At 45.5% G+C, this 19,927-nt stretch overlaps 1 protein-coding gene across 3 annotated transcripts in view; it reads right to left on the minus strand.

Moving 5' to 3' along the window:
- Positions 1 to 6,512: 6,512 nt before the first annotated feature.
- Positions 6,513 to 19,927, minus strand: part of ST18 (ST18 C2H2C-type zinc finger transcription factor) — a gene marked incomplete at both ends in the record, with an annotated part of 122,461 nt that continues 109,046 nt past the window's right edge. For all 3 annotated transcript variants that reach the window (XM_079722182.1, XM_079722184.1, XM_079722183.1), the window contains 5 exons: positions 6,513 to 6,653; positions 9,066 to 9,209; positions 11,612 to 11,715; positions 13,716 to 13,804; positions 19,690 to 19,911. In XM_079722182.1, coding sequence (XP_079578308.1) covers positions 6,513 to 6,653; positions 9,066 to 9,209; positions 11,612 to 11,715; positions 13,716 to 13,804; positions 19,690 to 19,911 — 700 coding nt within the window. The remainder of the gene's footprint in view (positions 6,654 to 9,065; positions 9,210 to 11,611; positions 11,716 to 13,715; positions 13,805 to 19,689; positions 19,912 to 19,927) is intronic.

Consider the following 19,927-nt stretch of genomic DNA (forward strand, 5'->3'; position numbering starts at 1 on the left):
CACAAGAGGGAGGGGATATAGGTATACATAGAGCTGATTCACTTCGTTGTACAGCAGAAACTAACACAACATTGTAAAGCAATTTTACTCCAATAAAAAAATAAATAAAAATATTTGCTAAGGAAAAAAAAAAGAAAGTACAAGTGTTATATGTGGTGCATGCGATGGATGCTAAGCTTTGCGGGTCCCTTTTTTGCTCTTCTGTCATTCTTTCCAACCTTCTTTTAGTCTAGGATGCAGGTGAGATGGCTGGAGCTCTAGCAGCCATCCTGGCTCATGTGATGACCCTGAGGATGCAACCTAGTGATAGGATGAGAGCTCAGAAAGACAGATGAAACTAGAGCCACGTTGGACTGCCTGCCATTCACCTACCTGAATAAAGAGAGAAAGCAAGAGAGAGAGAGAGAGAGAGAGAAACCTTTCTATCACTTGTATTAGGGTTTTACTGTTATGTTCAGATGAACCAAATCTATCTAATATAATTACTCTTTATTTCTATTAAATTAGAAAGCCCTAACAAAATTATAAGTCATTACAATGATAGCAATTGTTTGGTCATGGTGTCCAGGCTGATGTCGTTGCCACTGGTAGGTAACCGGCTTGTGCCTGCCACGTTCTGAGAACATGCTGCGTCGCCACACCAAGGAGCTCGTGCTGATGCTGGCCACCTGGTCCCCACACGTTTTCTGAGACCGTCCCTGTCAGCTCTAGGGCCCTGGGATTCCTTAAGTCCACAGTAGAATCGCTGCAACTTTACCTTGGTGAGCAGAACTACCCCCATAGTTTACCATATAAATCAACACGACCTTCCTGTTGCAGGGTCTTTAGGCACATGGCTTTACTAGTCCAGGAAATGCTGCCCAGGAAGATAAAGCTGCAAATCACCACCTTGTTCGTTTCAGGAACTTCCCCCATATCAATTTACATGAATATTGGTCAATCAACCTCAATATCCGTTTACCCTCCCCTCTTAACCAGGGTCCACGGTAAGCAATTACACCCCAAACCTTACCCAGTTAGGCTCCTCCACGGAAAAATCTGCCCGAAACGATAAACAGCCACCTTCCCCTTCCCCTTCAGGAGCAGGTGATCTCCTGCTGTGGGAACAATAAACTCAGATTCCTTTCCCACAGATGATCACCCTTGCTTAAAAGAAAAGAGATACACTCGGTATTTTTTGGTCCTCTAATTTCGGATCGGTTCCAGTTTGTCAAATCGATGATTAGGGTGTCACATTTGCATGATGTGCCTGTACAAGAAAAATGCATCATAACAATGTGGCTAAAATGTGAAAGTGATGCTTCTTTGAACAACGTTTTCCAGACTGGTGATTGAACTGGCCCCTCCTGCCCTCAGGCTGTAATCTGAGGCAGGTTGGGATGTTGGCTGGGGAGTTGGGGGTTGGCTAGACGGTGCTGGTGGCCTGCAGAAGGGATAGGAGCTTCTCGGGGGGTCAGAACCAGGTTGAATCCTGACCTTGGACTTATCTCTGGGGTGTCAGGCAAATTCTTCACTCTTCAAGTCTCAAGATGCTGATGGAAACACTCCGTCCTGTTGTGTCTGGGAAGCTAAGAGAACCAATTCAGGAGCTCAGGACACCAGGATGCACTGTTGTCACATCAAGATTTAGGGATATTCCACGTGTCTGGGCCCAATAAATATCTTTTTTTTTTTTTAAACATTCAACTTTGGAAAACTGCATAGCAGTATTTCCTATAGCTGGCCCTAAAATTCCATTCTTAGTTTTAGACCTAATAGAAATGAGCGAGGATCAACAAATATCTTTTTTTCTTTTTAATTTTTATTGGAGTATATTTGTTTTACAATGTTGTGTTAGTTTCTACTGCACAGCAAAGTGAATTAGCTATACGTATACATATATCCCCTCTTTTTTGGATTTCCTTCCCATAACAGATATCTTAATCTTGACTGATTCTTGTTTTCATTCTTCCAGGTGAGGCAGCATCTCACAGGTGAGTAGACAGATCTTAAAACCAGTGGAAAGTGTTCCAGTCTGGCTGTGCCTTTCCCCAGTTTTCTGGTGCTGGGCAGCTTACTAACTTTTCTGAGCAGCAGTTTCTTCATCAGTATCACTGATATGATATTTACTACATAAATGTGTTTGAGGATTTCAGGAGCTGAAGCATCCAGGCATCGTTGATGGGGTCTGACAGTGCAGACAGTGATTAGCGAATTAAATCTGCTTGCTTTGTAATTAGCTGCTAAATAAAGAGAGGAAATAGCAGGGTACTATTCCCAGACCACCATAAAATGGATGTAATGTGTGGGAAGAAATGTAGAAAACATGTTTTAAGAAGATTAGTAAAATATTTATGCATCGTGGCAAGTTAATTTTTAAAACCTTTTCTAGGGAGGCAAATCAAGGAATCATTTACCCTCTTCTTTTCACTCAAAACTTGGTTCCAGTAGAAGTGTTTTACTTCTGTGTCTAAGGCTGTAGGGCCTTTCATGGGCTGGTGACAAGGGTTTCCATACAGCAGCCTGAAACTGATCACAGCAAAACTCATTATCAATTTTTATTTCCTACCAAATATCGGAGGTACAACACTGAACACAATTTTGTTGCCTTCAGGTAAAAATAGTAATTGTTTGAATTGATGGAATAAATTGTCTCTAATGGAAACCCGATCTTGGCATTCTTTGGTTTTAGATCTTTCTTTGGTATTCTGGGGTCTGCGTGTGGAAATTACAGTTCTTTACCTTGGATGTTTATAATATGACTTCCTTTCCTACCTACCTGGGCTTTTCGCCTCACTTCTCACTAACTTTTGGATATTTTAATTACCTGCTCGGTGGATGACTGTCTCACCGTCATCTTCTGTAGGTGCTGTTCGCGCTGTGCCATGCCTTCCTCCCGACTTGCCAGCTCATCTGTAACCAGCCCTTTTCCCAGGAAGTCAGAGGCAGGTGGTACCCTGCACACTGTTTCCGCGGGAGCCTGTGTACCTATCACTCATTTCCCCTCCCCCACCAGGCTGAACCCACATGGGGGTGGGCCTGGCACACACGCCTTCTGATAAAACATCTGTCGTATGAACATAGGACTCTTACTGTTCTCTTCTTAATTCCGTAGGACCAGTTCTCCTCTTCTGCCACGTCGAGTGACAGGGATGCAGACACTGCTCGCTGATGTATAATCCCAGGCAGGGCGAGATGCGCATTCTCTGCACGGAGGGGCGCTAAGATCCGCTGAGCAGACTTGCGACCTGTGATCCATTTACAGGATGGATCACAGGCACATCTTACACACATACACTTGGCGATTAAAAGCAAGCTATATATACCGTGCATTAACCCCTGTGCACCAGCCCCTGTGACCCAGAGGTCTCCCCAAGTGCCCTGGCTGTCCTCTGGGGACCCAGACTCCCCTTCAGTCAAGTTTGCTTTATCACAATAATGACATGGATTTTTTTTCTTTTTTTTTAAACCACATTGAATATAAATGGCAACCAGGCCTAGAGATGTGTAAAACTGAGCAGAAACTGGAAAATTAAATTAAGCTGTTTGACATGAGATGGGAAAAACATGCAAGCCAAACAGGCGCTGTCAAGAATTGATTATTTTCCGGGGCTTCCCTGGTGGCGCAGGGGATAAGACTCCGCACTCCTGACACGGGGGCCCAGGTTCCATCCCTGGTCAGGGAACTAGATCCCACATGCAAGCCGCAACTAAGAGTTTGCATGCCGCAACTAAGGAGCTGGCGAGCCACAACTAAGGAGCCCGCCTTCCACAACTAAGACCCAGCACAACCAAATAAATAAATATTTTAAAAAACCACAGTTGATTATTTTCCTTGAATCTGTGTTCAACTGGCTTACAGGAATGCACGTATATACTCAGCACCCAAAGTGATGCAGCATCAGGAGGGTGGGGCCTCTATCTTACTGCTCACTAGATGCAGGTGAATTTCCGGCTGGTGCAAGCAAAGGTTTCCTGATCTCCGAGGCATCTGCTGGTTTGCACGTGTATTTACTGAACCCCAGGCTGAGGCAGCTACCAACTGGCAAAAGTCCTGCCCACTTGGGGTGAAAAAATAAGCCAAGCAGACTGGTAGATAGACCCCAGAGCATCAGAGCAACTCACAGGCTCAGGTGTGCACTCCCCACGCTGAGCTCCTTGCGGGGAGGGTACAGTGCTTACCATGGGATGGCCACAAGCGTCTCTAGTAGCTCAAGAAAGACTACAGCAAAACTCTTATCAATTTTTATTTCCTACCATACACCAAATGTACAGCACTGAACACAGTTGGTTGCTTTGATGTAAGAAATATTAATTGTTTGAAGAAACAGTGTACAAACTACTTCAAATTAAAAAAATGCGTACATCATTGCCTTTTTGTTGCTTACAAAAGACCCAATTTACAGTATCGATCATTAACATAGTGGAAAGGAAAAAAAATTCAGTGCACATTACAAAACAGATCAAGTACAAAGGAGTCAAATAAATACAAACATCCTTCACAGAAACATCCTGTTCAAACTACGCAAACACAAATCAATGAACCCGAAGTCACAGTAAATTATAATAATAAATACATAGGTCGGTAAGAGGTTTCTTTTAAATTAAATAAAATATATAACAAACTTGTTAAAATATTTAGCAAATTAAACTTTTGTCTTTGTAATAAGTGAACTCATCTGTGTGCATCTATCAAGGACTGTATAGCAAAATGTTTGCAAGTACATAACTTTAATAGAAAATTTTGTTTGGTGTCCCATTTATAATAGACAGCACACATGGTAGCTCTTTTTTTTTTTAAAGTTGATTTTTAAATACCCACCGTTCCTACCTAAGAACAGACATCTCATTTTCACTAGACTAAGAGTCAGGGTTCAAATGAACCCCAAACCAAAGATAAGCCCCACTTAATACAGAACAATGACCAGTGTCATGGGGTGAAATCACCGTGGACGGTGCTGTAGTTTGTGCAGTAACAGTAATAACAGTGGAAAACATCAAGCCTGCGAGCGCCATCGCATTCAGTCTACACACCCAGGAGGCTAAGAAAAATAAACACTTCGTTACAGCACAGAAATCAAGCCCATTTACACAGAGGCACGTTGCACACCCGGGGTGTGTGCACAGCAAAAAGGCAGTTTAGCTGGTTGTCTATACCTTTTTCTTAAAAAAAATAAATATAAAAAAACTTTTGAAACAATGCTTAACTACTTTACAATCCCTGAAATAGACATTGCCTTTACTATAGCAACTACTAAACTCTGATCCACCCAGAAATGCGAGATTGTGGGCTCAATTTCGTGTCTGTGAGTGTGTCTGTCTGTGGGTTGCGAGTGTGTGTGCTTTGTAGCACTTGTTGTTCGGCAGAAAGACTTCTGTCAAATTGAAAGCTGTCTGGCTGCCTAAGGAGGCTGAGACAATGTCACCAGTGTTTAAAGCAATGACTCAGATCTGGGTACCATTTTTGCATGTGTGATTCTATTTTCCATTTCTTCCTAGTCAACCCAGTAAGATAAATGCTATTTCAGGGGATGTGGTATCTACACGGTTTTCCATTTGGATGCGTTTACATTTGCTAAGTACAAATCTACATCAATATTGTCCCTTGTATATTGTGACAACGTGTGGCAGGAAAGCCTGGCTGGTCACATCAAGTCTTACTTCTCATCTCAGGGTCAGAGCTGCCAACTGTCTGGTGTGACTTGAAAAACAAATGGACAAACCTGCATCACTAAAAAAGCTTGTTTCTTTAAACCATTTCAAATAAATAACTCATATGAATTGAAACCGTACAGCCAAGTCGAATACTTTGCTGATTGCTCTATTTAATTATTGCTAACAAATCCGGAACAGGCTGCTTTCCAGTCTCCTGTGCTTCTGTGAGGGCGCACAGCCCACGAGTGGGCGCCTTTTATCCTGCCGTCTCTCCTGAGCACCTTACCTAAGCCCGTTTATAAACACAAAGCCAGTGAAGGTGGTACGGGGCTTGGGGTACAAGTGTGCAATAAAAGTCAAACTGGACCACAGCACAGCCCCTAGACAAGGATTTCCTTCATTCTTGCTTGTCTTCTCCTTTAAACCCAGCAAGATATGTGATTTGAGAATAGCATTTCTATTTAAATTCTATTGGAAAATAAATTAATAAACACACTTGTAAAAATATGGCAGACTTCAAAATGCAATTAAAAGATAAAAAAACTCTTTGATTAGAAATAAATAAAATATAAAAATGTCACGTTTATTTTACATATACTGTACAAAAAAAAAAAAAACCCCAAAAGAGTGCAATGAAGAAATAAAAGAAAAGCATATGAAAATAAATAAGATCTAATATTTGACTGCATTGCTTTTCATCCAAAGAGTCTATCATAGTTTTTCTTTCCTTTTCACGTTAGCTGGGGGGAGGGGGGGAATTAGTGCAACGTTGCAATTATAGATGCAGTAGGGCGCCTGCCTGCCTTAGCAGCCGGGGGCCCTCCAGATGCGTACACGCGGCTGCTGGTGGTGAGTCCGCGGCCCGTGGCGCTGTGCTCCTACACGTGGATGTCCCTCACCGCCTGCCTGATGCTCTCCAGCAGAGCCTTGCATTCTGGGGAATAGTCCCGCCCCAGATTGCTGTACATGTCTGTGAGCGTGCTGACGTACGCTTCAAAGTTCTGCTCACTGATGGGCCCCTGCAGGAGGACAAAACACATGGCATCAGTCACGTGAGCCAGGCTGCTGGGAAAAGGGGAGCAAGTCCACGGGGGGTACGTGACTCTGGCACCAGGGAGGGACGCAGGGAGGCAGGCGGCTGCTGGCTCTTCACTCAGTTAATGGGGTGAGCGCGACTGCCCGTATTTTGGGGTCAGTTTGGAGCCCCAGCAGGTGGAGGTCTCGCTGCTGGGCCGGGCCCTTCCCAGCTGCACCCTTCTCCCGAGAGGGGCTCTCGGTGTCCCTCACACGCACGTGCTCAGCATGGAGACCTCGTCTGCAGAAGGTGGGTGTGGGCCAGGCAGGAGGAGGGCTTTGCTCATCCAGAAGCTTCCTCTGACGGCCCTGGGCCGGGGTTTCAGGGCTGTGAGGCTAGACAAGGTGTCACCAGCCGTCTGGTGGGAACTGTCCTCTTTCATCGTCGGACTCCTCTGTCCATTTCCCCCTTGAGGGTCAGAGCTAGGCTTTTCCCCTCTCTCTGTCTTTCCAGGTGGAATATGGGCTTCACAGAGTCCGGTCTGTTCACCTCCTGCTCTTTGCCTGCGTGTGGCCACCTCCTGTCCCTAACGTGGTGGCTCAAACAGAGCAGCCCCTCGCAACGTGGAAACTGCACGAGTGGAAGGAACGCGCGGCTGGGGGAACTGCCGCTCCGCCACTTCTCGGGCCTGCATTTCCCAGCTTTTTGGAAATGCGCCTCACTTACTGCATAAGAGGCCTGGAAGAAGGGACTTGTAAAAGGTCTCGGTGCAAAGGAATAAAGGGCGTTACTGTGATCGCTGCTGCTGAAGAGCTCGGCTTTCTCAACAGGAAGCTGATTTCACTGCGCCCAGCCAAGCACTCACTCCACCAGCCGCCTGACACTGCTTTCCGTTCCCTTGTCATTTCTGCCTTTGCCGTGTCACGAGTTTCTAGCTGGACGAGGACCCAGATGGCAGAGTGATAAAGGCCACCTCGCTTGTGCTGGCTTTGGAACCTCCATCAAATTACATAAGGCTCAGAGCCTCCATTCCCTCCCCCATAAGACGGGAGACCAGTGCTCGAAATAAACTGTGCACATTTAGTGGGACCTGCCCCCAAATCACTGCGAGAATGCCTTGTATATAACTATACAAAGTACAACTTATCTTGCACGGTAACAGTGATTTTTATGGCGCCACTGAAGAAAAAAATATTACAGAATACAAATTTGAAGTATGAGTTAGAGAAATGTTAAGAAATAATATAACAAAAAAAGAAATAATATGACAATAATATTCAATAATTACCTTAAGACTGGCCATAAAGTAATCATTTATTTTCCTTTGGGTTCTTTTTTATTACATGATTGATTTTTTAAAAAAAATATTGGGTTTTTTTTTTTTCTTATTGTCAGGAGACATATTTGGAATTGGTGAAGATGAGGGCTCCATGCTGGGAAGTTGGACAAATTGAGAGATTTCTTGCTTTCAGGAAAACCAATCCTATTTCTTTATTAAATTGCTGCTTTTTCAAACTCTTCTGTATATAAAATTTGCAGCTTTAGAAAACTTGTTCTAAACATGCCTGTACTGAGGAAATGAAAAGCATTCAACAATGCAGCCCTCTTCCAAATGTTTATTATATTTATGAAAATGTAAAGGAAACCAATTTTCTATGAATTTTAAATAGTTGCAATGCCTCAAGCATATGTTTAGGTTTTGGAAATAGGATGCCTTGCTCACTCTTGTGCTTTTTATTCTATATGAGGAGTACTTAAGTATGTTCTTCATACTTAGGTAAAGACGCAGATGTAGAGAATGGACTTGAGGACACGGGGAGGGGGAAGGGTAAGCTGGGATGAAGTGAGAGAGTGGCATGGACATATATACACTACCAAATGTAAAATAGATAGCTAGTGGGAAGCAGCCGCACAGCACAGGGAGATCGGCTCGGTGCTTTGTGACCACCTAGAGGGGTGGGATAGGGAGGATGGGAGGGAGACGCAAGAGGGCAGGGATACGGGGATATATGTATACATATAACTGATTCACTTTGTTATACAGCAGAAACTAACACACCATTGTAAAGCCATTATACTCCAATGAAGATGTTAAAAAAAAAAAAAAAAGAAAGCATGGGTCTCAGACTGTGTAAGGCACGTTAGCAAGCTTTCCATTTGGAAACAAATTTTGAGAGCGGGAACTTTGGCCTCCAATTTTCATTTACATTCTAAATTTAGTTTCAAATAAACCCCCATCATCTGTGAATGCCTCCTGTGGTATCAGAAGCCCTTGGTCGAGACACAGGGTAAACGTAAATATCCATCACGTTCCCAGGGATGAAGTGTGGGCGGCTTGGACTTTCCGCCCCAGCCCCGGGTGACGGCTCGCCAGCAAGAGGAGCCCTGGGACGGGGCCGCGCGGCCTGAGACTCACCATCTGCGGGAGCTGGATGTCAGCGAGGCTGGAAATGAGGGCCTGGCTCAGGCCCGCCAGGTCCTTCAGCAGACTCTCGTTGCTCCGCTCTATCAGCTTGTTTTCCTCCTCTATCGTCTTTAAGTTGCTCTCCATAGACGTGATCTGAAAGGGAAAGCCCTTGGGAACGTGGGAAGCAGAGTCTGGAAGGGCCAGGCCTGGCGGAGTGCAGTGCTGATCGGGCGTGGCCACCTGTCCGCACAAAGCAGCAGCCCTGCCCGGCCCCACCACCACCACCTTCGCTCTGAGGGCCGGAACCACAGTCCCAAGTGCGGCTCTTCAGCCCAGATTCTCCCACGGCTGCACATCCACACCCCACGTGGCTGTAAGGTGGACTGCAAGGGCAAACCTTCGCTGTTTCCCCAAACCTGCTCCCTACACAGCCCCCTCCTTCCCAGCTGATGGCCACTCGCTCGCTGTCCAGGCCTGGGAGGCATCCCTGACGGCGCTTTCTCTCGCACTTCACGTCCACTGGGCTCCCGTCAGAGGGGCCAGGATGGAGACGGTGCCCACCTGCACTGCTGCTCCCCAGGTGCAGCCGCCATGGTGACTGTGACCCCTCCTCAGGGGCGGCCCTGCGCCCGGCTGGGCACCACCCAATCTCTTGCTGACCCGTCTTCACCCCACCTACCCACGCGGGTCTCTTCAAATGTCAGGCACATCGTAGGTCAAATATGATCGTGTTAATAACCCTTGGCTCTAAACCCCATAATGGGTCTGCGTTCATTCAGAAGAAAAGCCAACGTCTTAAAAAGGGCCTGGGAGGCCCTGTGTGTCCCCGGGGACTCACCTCCTATAACCCCCAGGTCCCTGACCTGTAGCCACACTCACTCTGCTATTTCTCAAAACGCTGGGCCTTCTCCAGGGTTAGGGGTTTGGCATTGGCTGTTTCTCCTGTTGGAAACACCCCTCCCCCTTCCTGTCTGGCTAATGCCTCAGCGCCTCGAGCCTTGCCAAGTGTTTCCTTCCTCCTGTGGCTGAGCCCCACCTCCCCTCTGTATCGAACCCTGTAATTTATCGCTTCTGATTTTTTTGTTGTTGTTTACCTCCCCTTCTAGACTGTAAGCTCCATGAGGGCAAAGGCCTTTGCTTTCTTCACTAATGGTTCTCAAGACAAGTTCTCATGATTGCGAAAACCACGCATGATGCTCTCTTTGTAGCTTGGATTGCTATTAATGGAAGATTATGACACGGGTCACGCAGAAACCTGCTTTTCAGATGGACTAAAAGCTTCTGTGTTAGGCCCCTGTGAGTGAAGACTTCTGGGAGTCAGCAACCTCAGTGGCCCAAACCCCACGTTTCAGGAAAGGAGAAAAGGGAGAAAGACACTTCAACTTAACTTTGTCTCATTCTTTTCCCTCTGATTTATTGCAATAGAGTTATTATGAGTGTTTTTTAAAATCCTGGACTGGAGAGTTCCCTGGTGGTCCAGTGGTTAGGACTCGGCACTCTCCTTGCTGGGGCCCGAGTTCGATCTCTGGTCGGGGAGATAAGATCCCGTGAGCCTTGAGGCACGGCCAAAAAACAAACAAACAAAAAAAGACAAAAAACAAATCCTGGACTGAACTTATAATTTCCTTGTGGGTAAATTTAATCAGGGGCTGAGGCAGACCCAGGAGAATGCAGAGCTGAGAAATTGCTTGAATTTTCAATAAAGAATGTCAGGCAAATCTGGGAAAAGATCCACTTCTATCAAAGACTGACCCATTCAGAGGTATTGTAGAAAAATTAAATTTAAAAAGTTGCATTGTTTTACTTGAGTTTCCAATAAAACTAAGGCCTCCCATATCTTCTCATGACGGTTTTTCTAAAGCACCACATACTCTAGAGGCTCTGTGATTATAGGACGATCGTCTTACTTGCTGATAAAGCCTTTGGTGCACCCAGGGCAAAAATGTGAGCAGTTTGGCCTACAGCTGCCAAACCAGTGATTGCCCAGGGTGATCCATGTATTCAAGCCTTCACAAGGATTGTGTACAGGAGACACACTCTGTGTGTTCACTGCAAAGGATCCGTATGTTTTTTGTTTTTCTTAAAATTTATTTTATTTTATTTATTTATTTTTGGCTGCGTTGGGTCTTCGCTGCTGCGTGCAGGCTTTCTCTAGTTGCGGAGTGGGGGCTACTCTTCGTTGCGGTGCGCGGGCTTCTCTTGTTGTGGAGCACGGGCTCTAGGCACACGGGCTCAGGAGTTGTGGCACATGGGCTCAGGAGTTGTGGCGCACAGGCTCAGTAGTTGTGGCGCACAGGCTTAGTTGCTCCAAGGCATGTGGGATCTTCCCGGACCAGGGCTTGAACCCGTGTCCCCTGCATTGGCAGGTGGACTCTCAACCACTGCGCCACCAGGGAAGTCCGAGAAGTTTGCTTTTTATCACAGGGTTTAATAGCTCAATGTGTTCCCTCCCTTTAGGATCATGATTACCTAAAGGTAACTCACTGCTCTCCTTCCTTGTCCTTTCCTCCATCCCTTCCCCACTCCCTCCTCCCTTCCTTCTTCCTTTTTTTTACCTGCGTCTGGAGTTTCATCATATCTGCTTCAATTTTAAGGTTGGACTCATTGAGTTCCTTTATTTCTTCATCCAAATGCCTAATTTCTTCATCACTCTCTATACCTGTAAAAAGTCAGACTCTTTTAGTTCAAACAGAAAATAAGAGACTGAGACAAACCTGAGCCCTTTTACACTGAATTTGTGGTTTTCTAAGTGAAAATGAGACTTTAATTTGAAACGTTGAATTTTTACCCATATCCAAGATTCTAAAAAAGTGGGTTCAGAGAGTTGCAGGATTTACTTCCTTAGTAAGAAATGTCCCAGCATTTAATGTAGGTCTGCTGTGTCCGGGTCTGCTGCTGGACAGGCTCACAAGTAACTTCTCCTTTGAACTTGGCTGGACCCTGTGGGGCAGGTGTCATCACCCTTCCTCCCCCCCACAGAGGCCAGAGCTTCACGGAGGCTAAAGGAGGCCACGGTGACCCCCGACGGGGCTGCATCACCTGCCCCGGGGCCAAAGGAAGGGGCAAAGCCTGCCTGAGTTCCAAAGCCCGGGCATTCTCTCTCGCACGATGCTGCCAGGACAGGAAGACTTGGATTGTGCTGATTAACGACCAAACGTATGGGGTCTTATGAGCCATTATTAGAGGCAGAGGGGGTCCTGGCAGAGGGGCTCGAGCCCAGGGACACACAGCTTGGCTTCTCCCTGGACCAGGATCAGAAGCAAATGCCGCCCGGGGAGAGCGTGGCTTTGGAGTTTGAATGCTGCCTGGCTCCTGTTCCTGAACTTGGGTCACTTACTTCACGTCCTTGTGTTTCAGTAAAATGTGAGAATTAACGCAGTAAAACATAAAGCACTGAACATACAACAGGTTCTCAATGCACGGGAGTTATTTTCCCATCATTCTTTTATAGAAGGAATATGAATACATTTTAAAGATTTTAAAAAGCTGGGAATAGGAGCTCATATTCAGGACGCCAGAAGCAGGATTTAAGGTCATTTCAGCAGTCCAGAATGATGACTCTAAACCAAGAGATGACAATTCAGCGGGATACATGTGAACGCCAGCATTTAGATTTAATGAGACCAACGCACGGGAGAAGAGCTGACGATCTGTGCGAAACAGCTCTAGGCTCCGGTACTTTCCTGGGTCGCTGCTCGGGAACACAGATCATCACCTACTGCACGTGGACCTCACATGCTCCACGGCCCAGCAACGCCGTTCCTAGGCACACACCTGAGACAAACCTACAACAGCAGGATGTGTAAGGTGTATGTGGTATATTCTTCACGGAAGCACAACCTGGAAACAAGCCACTCTTTTTAAGCGTCACACACAGATTTAAAAGATGGAGTGATGCTTTCAGAGAAATAAAGTCACAACAGGTCACAGTCCCCGGCTTGGTTCTACCCATGTGCTAAAGACGCCATCAGATAAAATCCCCAAAGCAAAGTAGTTGTTTTGCCTTTGTTTCCCAGATGCGTCAGGACGATCTTCGAAGGAAACAACACACGCCTGAGATAACTGCTGGTGAGAACTCAAGAAAAGTACTCAAGAATCAGAGGGACACAGGAAGAGCCAATATAGACCTCAGCTCAGCCACTGTGTATATTAACTGTGGTTGGGGGTTGACACTAGGAAGGCATGTAGAGAAATAGAGATGCTAAATTAAACCATGTGGATTCTCCATAAAGATACCATTCTGAGGGTAGAGCAGAATTTAAGGATTCAAACATAGGTGCCCCAAACTTGAAATTTGATAGAGGGCTTATACCAGGAGCGTGCGCGCACACACACACACACACACACACACACACATGTGCAGGCTCATAAAAAAACTATCATTTTCAGGACTGAAGCACAAAAGTTCAGCCAGTGTACCCTAACTCATCAAAAGTCTCATTGATTGACTTTCTCTGCTGGAGATCCTTATTAAAAAGTAAGGGAAAAAACCCAAGAGATTGTTCTTTAGAGAAAGTTACAGTTTAGTTCAAATTTGAGGAACGCTTCCTTCTTGCCTAGTCAAATAGCACTTCCCGCACGGAGGATGGTTCGGACACAGGACCCGCCGGAGACCCGGGTCCAGACCTCGGGGGTGGCTGCCCCGCCCTGCCCTCTTACCTCCAGATGCTTTGACCTTGATGGTCATTAGTTCTTCAGAGACCTTGCCCTTCTTGATGGCTTGTGCATTGAGAGGACATCCAGATAAGCTGTGAAAAGAGAAATTATACCGATGTGTGAAACACATATTATTTCTTACAAAAATTAAAATTTTGTACTCACTACTTACTCTTTACGTCTTTACCTGCCTGCTCATTACATTACAATCTGCAGTCTCTGTGCAGAAAGTAACAGTATCTATTAAAACAAAAGCAAAAGGCCCTCAAATAATGTAAAGTATTTTGTGTTTTTCTCTCAAATCAAAATACAAACAGCTACTGTTGATAATTATCATTTAATTCATTTTGTTAAAATGTTACTATTTTGCATTCATGTAAGGGCCTTTTTTTAGTAGTGGTTACTTTATTCACTGTAAATGTAAAACTGTATGTATATATTTTGCATAAGATTTGTTCCAGATCAGTCAAAAATGCCATGAATGATAAATCTAGTTCTTCCTGTCTTTATACACACTGTCATCTGACCTTTACAGAATGACTCAAATTGATACAAGCCCAAAATAATATCCCTCCCCCCCGCTTCGTGGCAAATCCAGTTTGGGTAGGGGAAAGTTTTGAATTTATTCTTTAACTTTTAAAACATCATTTTTCATTAAAACATCTCTACCTGAAAGGAACAGAAAAGGCAGGGTTGTAGGTGTATTTAAGCACCCTCACTGCCCAGGCAGTGCGTTGCCCGGCAGGCTCTTTATACGCTTTTCCTGAAGAGCCACACCCTTCAGACCTGCTTCCTTCCCACAATGTCATCTGTTTTGTTTAATTACCCCAAAATGATAATGACAACACTGAACAATACTTGTTTCCTGTAGTACATGATGAGATGATTTTGTTGCTCTATGCAGCCATTAATTCTTTTGTCATTTGGTTATATTTTTGGAGATACCATTTTTAAATAAAATTAAAAATTATAATTAGCCATTGAAAATATTTTTTCCCAGAGAAATTTGGTTACAATTCATGCATGAAACAATCATTTGCCATCCAAAGACTGGAACACTTGGCAGAGTGAAAGGAGACTATTTCTGAAACAAAGCCCTTAATAAATGTTTGCAGCATGAATATTTTTCTTAAGAATTTAAAATTGTTCTATATTAAGATTATATGAAATAAAATAATATATATGTAATATTACATATAAAAGGAAGGCTCTGTGGTTTGCCAAGATTTGATAAATTATGAAATATTTTACACAGGAAAATAAAATAATGGAAAAGCACAAACTGAACTTTGAACCTGACTTTTCTATTCTGGAAGTTGCTCACTAAAAAGAGTGGCCTTTAGAAGCTACATTATCTTCTTTTTTTTTTCCTGGAAAGTTTGTACAAGTCTGTCTTGTTTTCTGTCACATACTGTGTTCCGACAAATTGTCACAAACAGGAGTAATGTTTGGCTGGTAAACTGGATTTTAAAAGTCACCTGTGGGAGGTTGGTAGCAGGATGGATGTTAATACCTCCCAAGAACTTCTGTCTCTCCCGTCAAGGGTCTGCACTGTTTAGACAACACTGGGTGAGCGTCCAGGGGGGACAGCCGTGTGGAATGCTAGTGAAATTCCACAACCATGTGCGTTAGAACCAAGTACAGTTAAGTGACGGGAGGGAGGCTTTGGTCTAAAAAATGCCACTGGATGTTTTGTACCTCCCAATGGGGTTATAACTTCCAGGATATAAAACAAATCCTAAATTTAAGAAAACTTGGGCAAGAAAATATTTTTAATGTCCCTTTTCCTTTTGAGGATGCCGCATCCTCCACAAGGCTCAGTCTTGCCGCTCAGGAAAACAGGGAGGTTGGCTGGCCGTTGCCTTTGGGGTTCAGGCTCCGTATTGTTAAGACAGGAGAAACATGCTTTATACAGCTTGGACCAAATTCACAATTCTGTGAAGTCAAGGAAAGGCAAGGTTTTTTTTTTTTAAGATTTTTAAAAAATTGTTTTTTAAAATTTATTTAGTTTTAAAATTTATTCATTTATATGTATATTTTTGGCTATACTGGGTCTTTGTTGCTGCGTGCGGGCGTTCTCTAGTTGTGGTGAGCGGGGGCTACTCTTCCTTGCGGTGCGCGGGCTTCTCATTGTGGTGGCTTCTCTTGTTGTGGAGCACGGGCTCTAGGCACGCGGGCTTCAGTAGTTGTGGCTCACGGGCTCAGTACTTGTGGCTCGCAGGCTCTAGAGCGCAGGCTCGGTAGTTGTGGCGCACGGGTTTTGTTGCTCCACGGCATGTGGGATCTTCCCGGACCAGGGCTCAAACCCATGTCCCCTGCATTGGCAGGTGGAGTCTTAACCACTGCGCCACCAGGGAAGCCCCAGGGGAAGGCAATTTAAAACTATATCTTCATATGCCCTGTTACAGTAAAACGGCAGGTGACAAATCTGTGTGGTGGGCATCATAGTTTATAATATGTTAGTAAACCTCAATAAAATTACAGTTATGGTGTGGCACTAAATGAGTTCTATTAGTCACAGGACTTCTGGTTTTAAAGCTGCAAACATCCATAATGATGTGTATTTAATATAATATCATTTGTCTTCTCATTTGCTCTTCTTTCAAAGTGGAAGTCTGTAACATGAAGTCTTAAAGAAAGCTTTTAAAGTAATTAGTATGTAAACAAAATGCTGATGTAATGTACAGGTAATTGTTCTCAGCCATCCTCTAAGGTATGTTTTGTAATTATTCCCATTTTGCTGAATCTTAAATGGGAAAAGTTATGGAACTTGCTTTAGAGGACGGCTGAGGAAAGTCTGCATGAGTGCCTGGTGGTCGGGAGGATCCAGGGAACACCAGGGATGGGCTGGTACCCAGCTCGGGAGAGGGGCTCTGGGGTCCCGAGGCTGTGAGCTGTGCAGGAGGGGGCAATCCCTGAACTCCCCTGTGCTCTGATTCTTCTGTCAACTGAGGGTCACCGCAGTCCCTGTAGCTTACAGGGTTTGTAAGGGTTTAAAGGGATAAGCCACGTGAGGAGCTTCGAAGAGGCTGTCTTCTGGGACAGAGAGCAGCCTGGAATAGCAGTTGGCCTTTGGCAGTGACGGGAAAGAGAACAGAACAAGTCAGGACGTCGGGGTTGAGAACAGGACAGATAAAAGTGTATCGTAGGTCAGTACGTGTGATTCCAGCACGTCATTCCTACTTTAATGAATTATTGCATAGCTACACATATATTAATATAATTGTACAAAAGGGAAATGAAATAGTCTGTGCTGAACACCTACTATGCACCAGGCAATAAGCCAGGCCTTTTATTATCTTATTTGTTTAAATCCTACACATAGTAAAGAAAAGCATTCCACCTCAAAGAGAATACCCCAGGTTAAATTTGGGCTCTTAAATCCTTTGAGTAGCAAGAGTGAAAAACAGTGAAATCTGAATTTTTCATTTGTCTAAATTCTTAACTGTTTTTCTTCTAGAAAATAATATCTCTGCATTAATACTGCAGCCTATATTTTTGAACTCATAATTTGCTTTTCTTATTATGAAATAAATAGTATGTACACAGATACATACAACGTGTATTTGCAGTTGAAAGAATACCCTTGAGGGGCATACGTTGAATTTACCTTCAAACACAGAAAGCACTTTGAAGCTTCACCTGCCCCACAGCAATAGCTGTCTCCTGTCCCGCAGAGACAGCCATTAACTCCAACTGCAGATGAAAAATTACCCAGTTTTTTAAAACGTGATTTTGCTCCATGTGTTTTCACTTGGTGGGTCAGAATCACACCACACGTATCCCTCAGCACTCCGTCCCACTCAACACCTGCTCCAAATCCGCCCGCGGTGCCTTTGCATCCACACGGATCCGAGGCCCTGCAGGTGGAGCCACTCCTGTGCCCTGCGCTGCAGGGGCCAAGGTGGCGGGCAGGCGGTCCCCAGACCGGAGCCGGGAAGCCGACCTCCTGGCACACGGCCGTCTCCATCTCCGGGTGCAGGACGGCCTCTGGGACTGAGCCTGGACGTCTGGCGGCTGGACAGCAGGGCACCCTCACCAGCTCCCTTACTTCTGAGGCATCAGCTTCCTGACATGGTTCTACCAATTCCTCTTCCACTTACAGCTCTGAGGGTCCCTGCAGCTCCACCTCACCAGGCAGGGTGTCATCATGTAAAACCACTCCAGGACTTTTCAAGAGAAATCTGTTGTTCTAACTGAGGGATGCACTCGCCACAGTCCAGCATTAATATTTCATTATCAATGTCAACATGGACATGACAGGGTCTGTGGTGAGAAAGCACAGCTGCTGTGCAGCTACGAGGCTCGCTTGATGTGTGACTGTCCTTCCTGGACAGGAAGCGATGATACAGACCCAGAAGAGAACAACGTGCACTACTGTGAATGCGATCAGGCATCTGAGAACCATCAAAAAGTAAACCACCTAAAGAGATCAGGTTTCCTCCATAAGCAGGTGTGGCTCTTGGAAAACTTCATTTCCTGACACCGTTGACGTGCACCTCGAAAACGGAACCAGCTTTGCTCTGTTGGCATCCTGCCCATAAGCAGAGCGCCAGGACTCACAAAGCTTTGTTAGAGCTTAAATCTGCATGGTGCACCACAGCCCCACGACCAGAGATGTGTGCAGTGAACCTTCCAGCTCCACTCCTTATTTTGTTTTTTGGCCATGCTGCTTGGCTTGTGGGATCTTAGTTCCCTGACCAGGGATCGAAACTGCACCCCTGGCAGTGAAAGCGTGGAGTCCTAACCACTGGACCGCCGGGGAATTCTGCGAGCACCTCTCCTTGACGTAGAATGTGGACAAAAGCCTGGGTTAAGATCAGTGCTCCTGACAAAGAGCCTGGCTGAAATACGTGCCACTCAGTGAGGAAGGAACTGAGTCCCTGTGAAGCTAGAAAGGGTTTTTTCTAAATCTCTCTCATCCTCTGGGTACTTGGTAATCGCTGTGTCCTTTTCTTTCTGGCCGCTGGGGATGACTCACAGCTTCCCAGCTGCAAAACAACTACCATTTGGTCTGAAATGGAGCCAGTTCACCAGCGGAAGGGCGTGACATAAACACGTAAAGTGAAAGTTTACGCTCACACAACAGAAGTGAGTAGCTGTCACCACTTAGAACTCAAGTGAACCACTGACAGAACCATAAAAAATGTCATGAAGAACCTAGGGGTAAAACGGGAATAAAGACACAGACCTACTTGAGAATGGACTTGAGGATATGGGGAGGGGGAAGGGTAAGCTGTGACAAAGGGAAAGAGAGGCATGGACATATATACACTACCAAACGTAAGGTAGATAGATAGTGGGAAGCAGCCGCAGAGCACAGGGAGATCAGCTCGGTGCTTTGTGACCGCCTGGAGGGGTGGGATGGGGAGGGTGGGAGGGAGGGAGATGCATGAGGGAAGGGATGTGGGAACAGATGTATATGTATGACTGATTCACTTTGTTATAAAGCAGAAACTAATAAATAAAAAAAATAAATAAAAAAATAAAAAAGCAGCACAAGCAATAGTTTAGAATAAAAAAAACACAAGCACAGTTTCTAAAGCGGTTGAAAATCGTGCAGTGAATTTCAGAAACAGAGAAAATAACATTTTCCATCCTTCAAACTGGTCAAATATCTATCTGGCAAGACTCATTACTTGGACATCTAAGGTGCTGTGCTTAATGACCTTGAGGGGGTCTCTCCCCTTCCCTGGACAATCCAGGTGACAAACAATCCCAGCAACCACACATTAAGAAGCAAAGCTGGGCTTCCCTGGTGGCGCAGTGGTTGAGAGTCCACCTGCCAATGCAGGGGACATGGGTTCGTGCCCCGGTCTGGGAGGGTCCCACATGCCGCCGAGCGGCTGGGCCTGTGAGCCATGGCCGCTGGGCCTGCGCGTCCGGAGCCTGTGCTCCGCAACGGGAGAGGCCACAACAGTGAGAGGCCCGCGTACCGCAAAAAAACCAAAAAAACCAAAAAAGCAGCAAAGCTTACCTCCTGTGGGTGACAAACACGTTGTTCACGTGGCCCAGCCCATTGCAGCCGGGCAGCGGGCAGTGGGGAAGTTCCTGTTTGTTCAGCTTCCAGGAGAAGGGGGCCCCGTTGAGAGGGTTCTCCTTCTGTCTCTTGGCGGCCAGGGGACAGCCAGAAGCCGTGCGGTGGGATGTGTATTTACCTGATATGTGACCTTGGCCGTCACACCCGATCACAGGGCATCTGGAGAGACACAGCA

This window comes from Hyperoodon ampullatus, assembly GCF_949752795.1.
Source record: "Hyperoodon ampullatus genome assembly, chromosome: 17".
In the NCBI taxonomy this organism is placed as follows: domain Eukaryota; kingdom Metazoa; phylum Chordata; class Mammalia; order Artiodactyla; family Ziphiidae; genus Hyperoodon; species Hyperoodon ampullatus.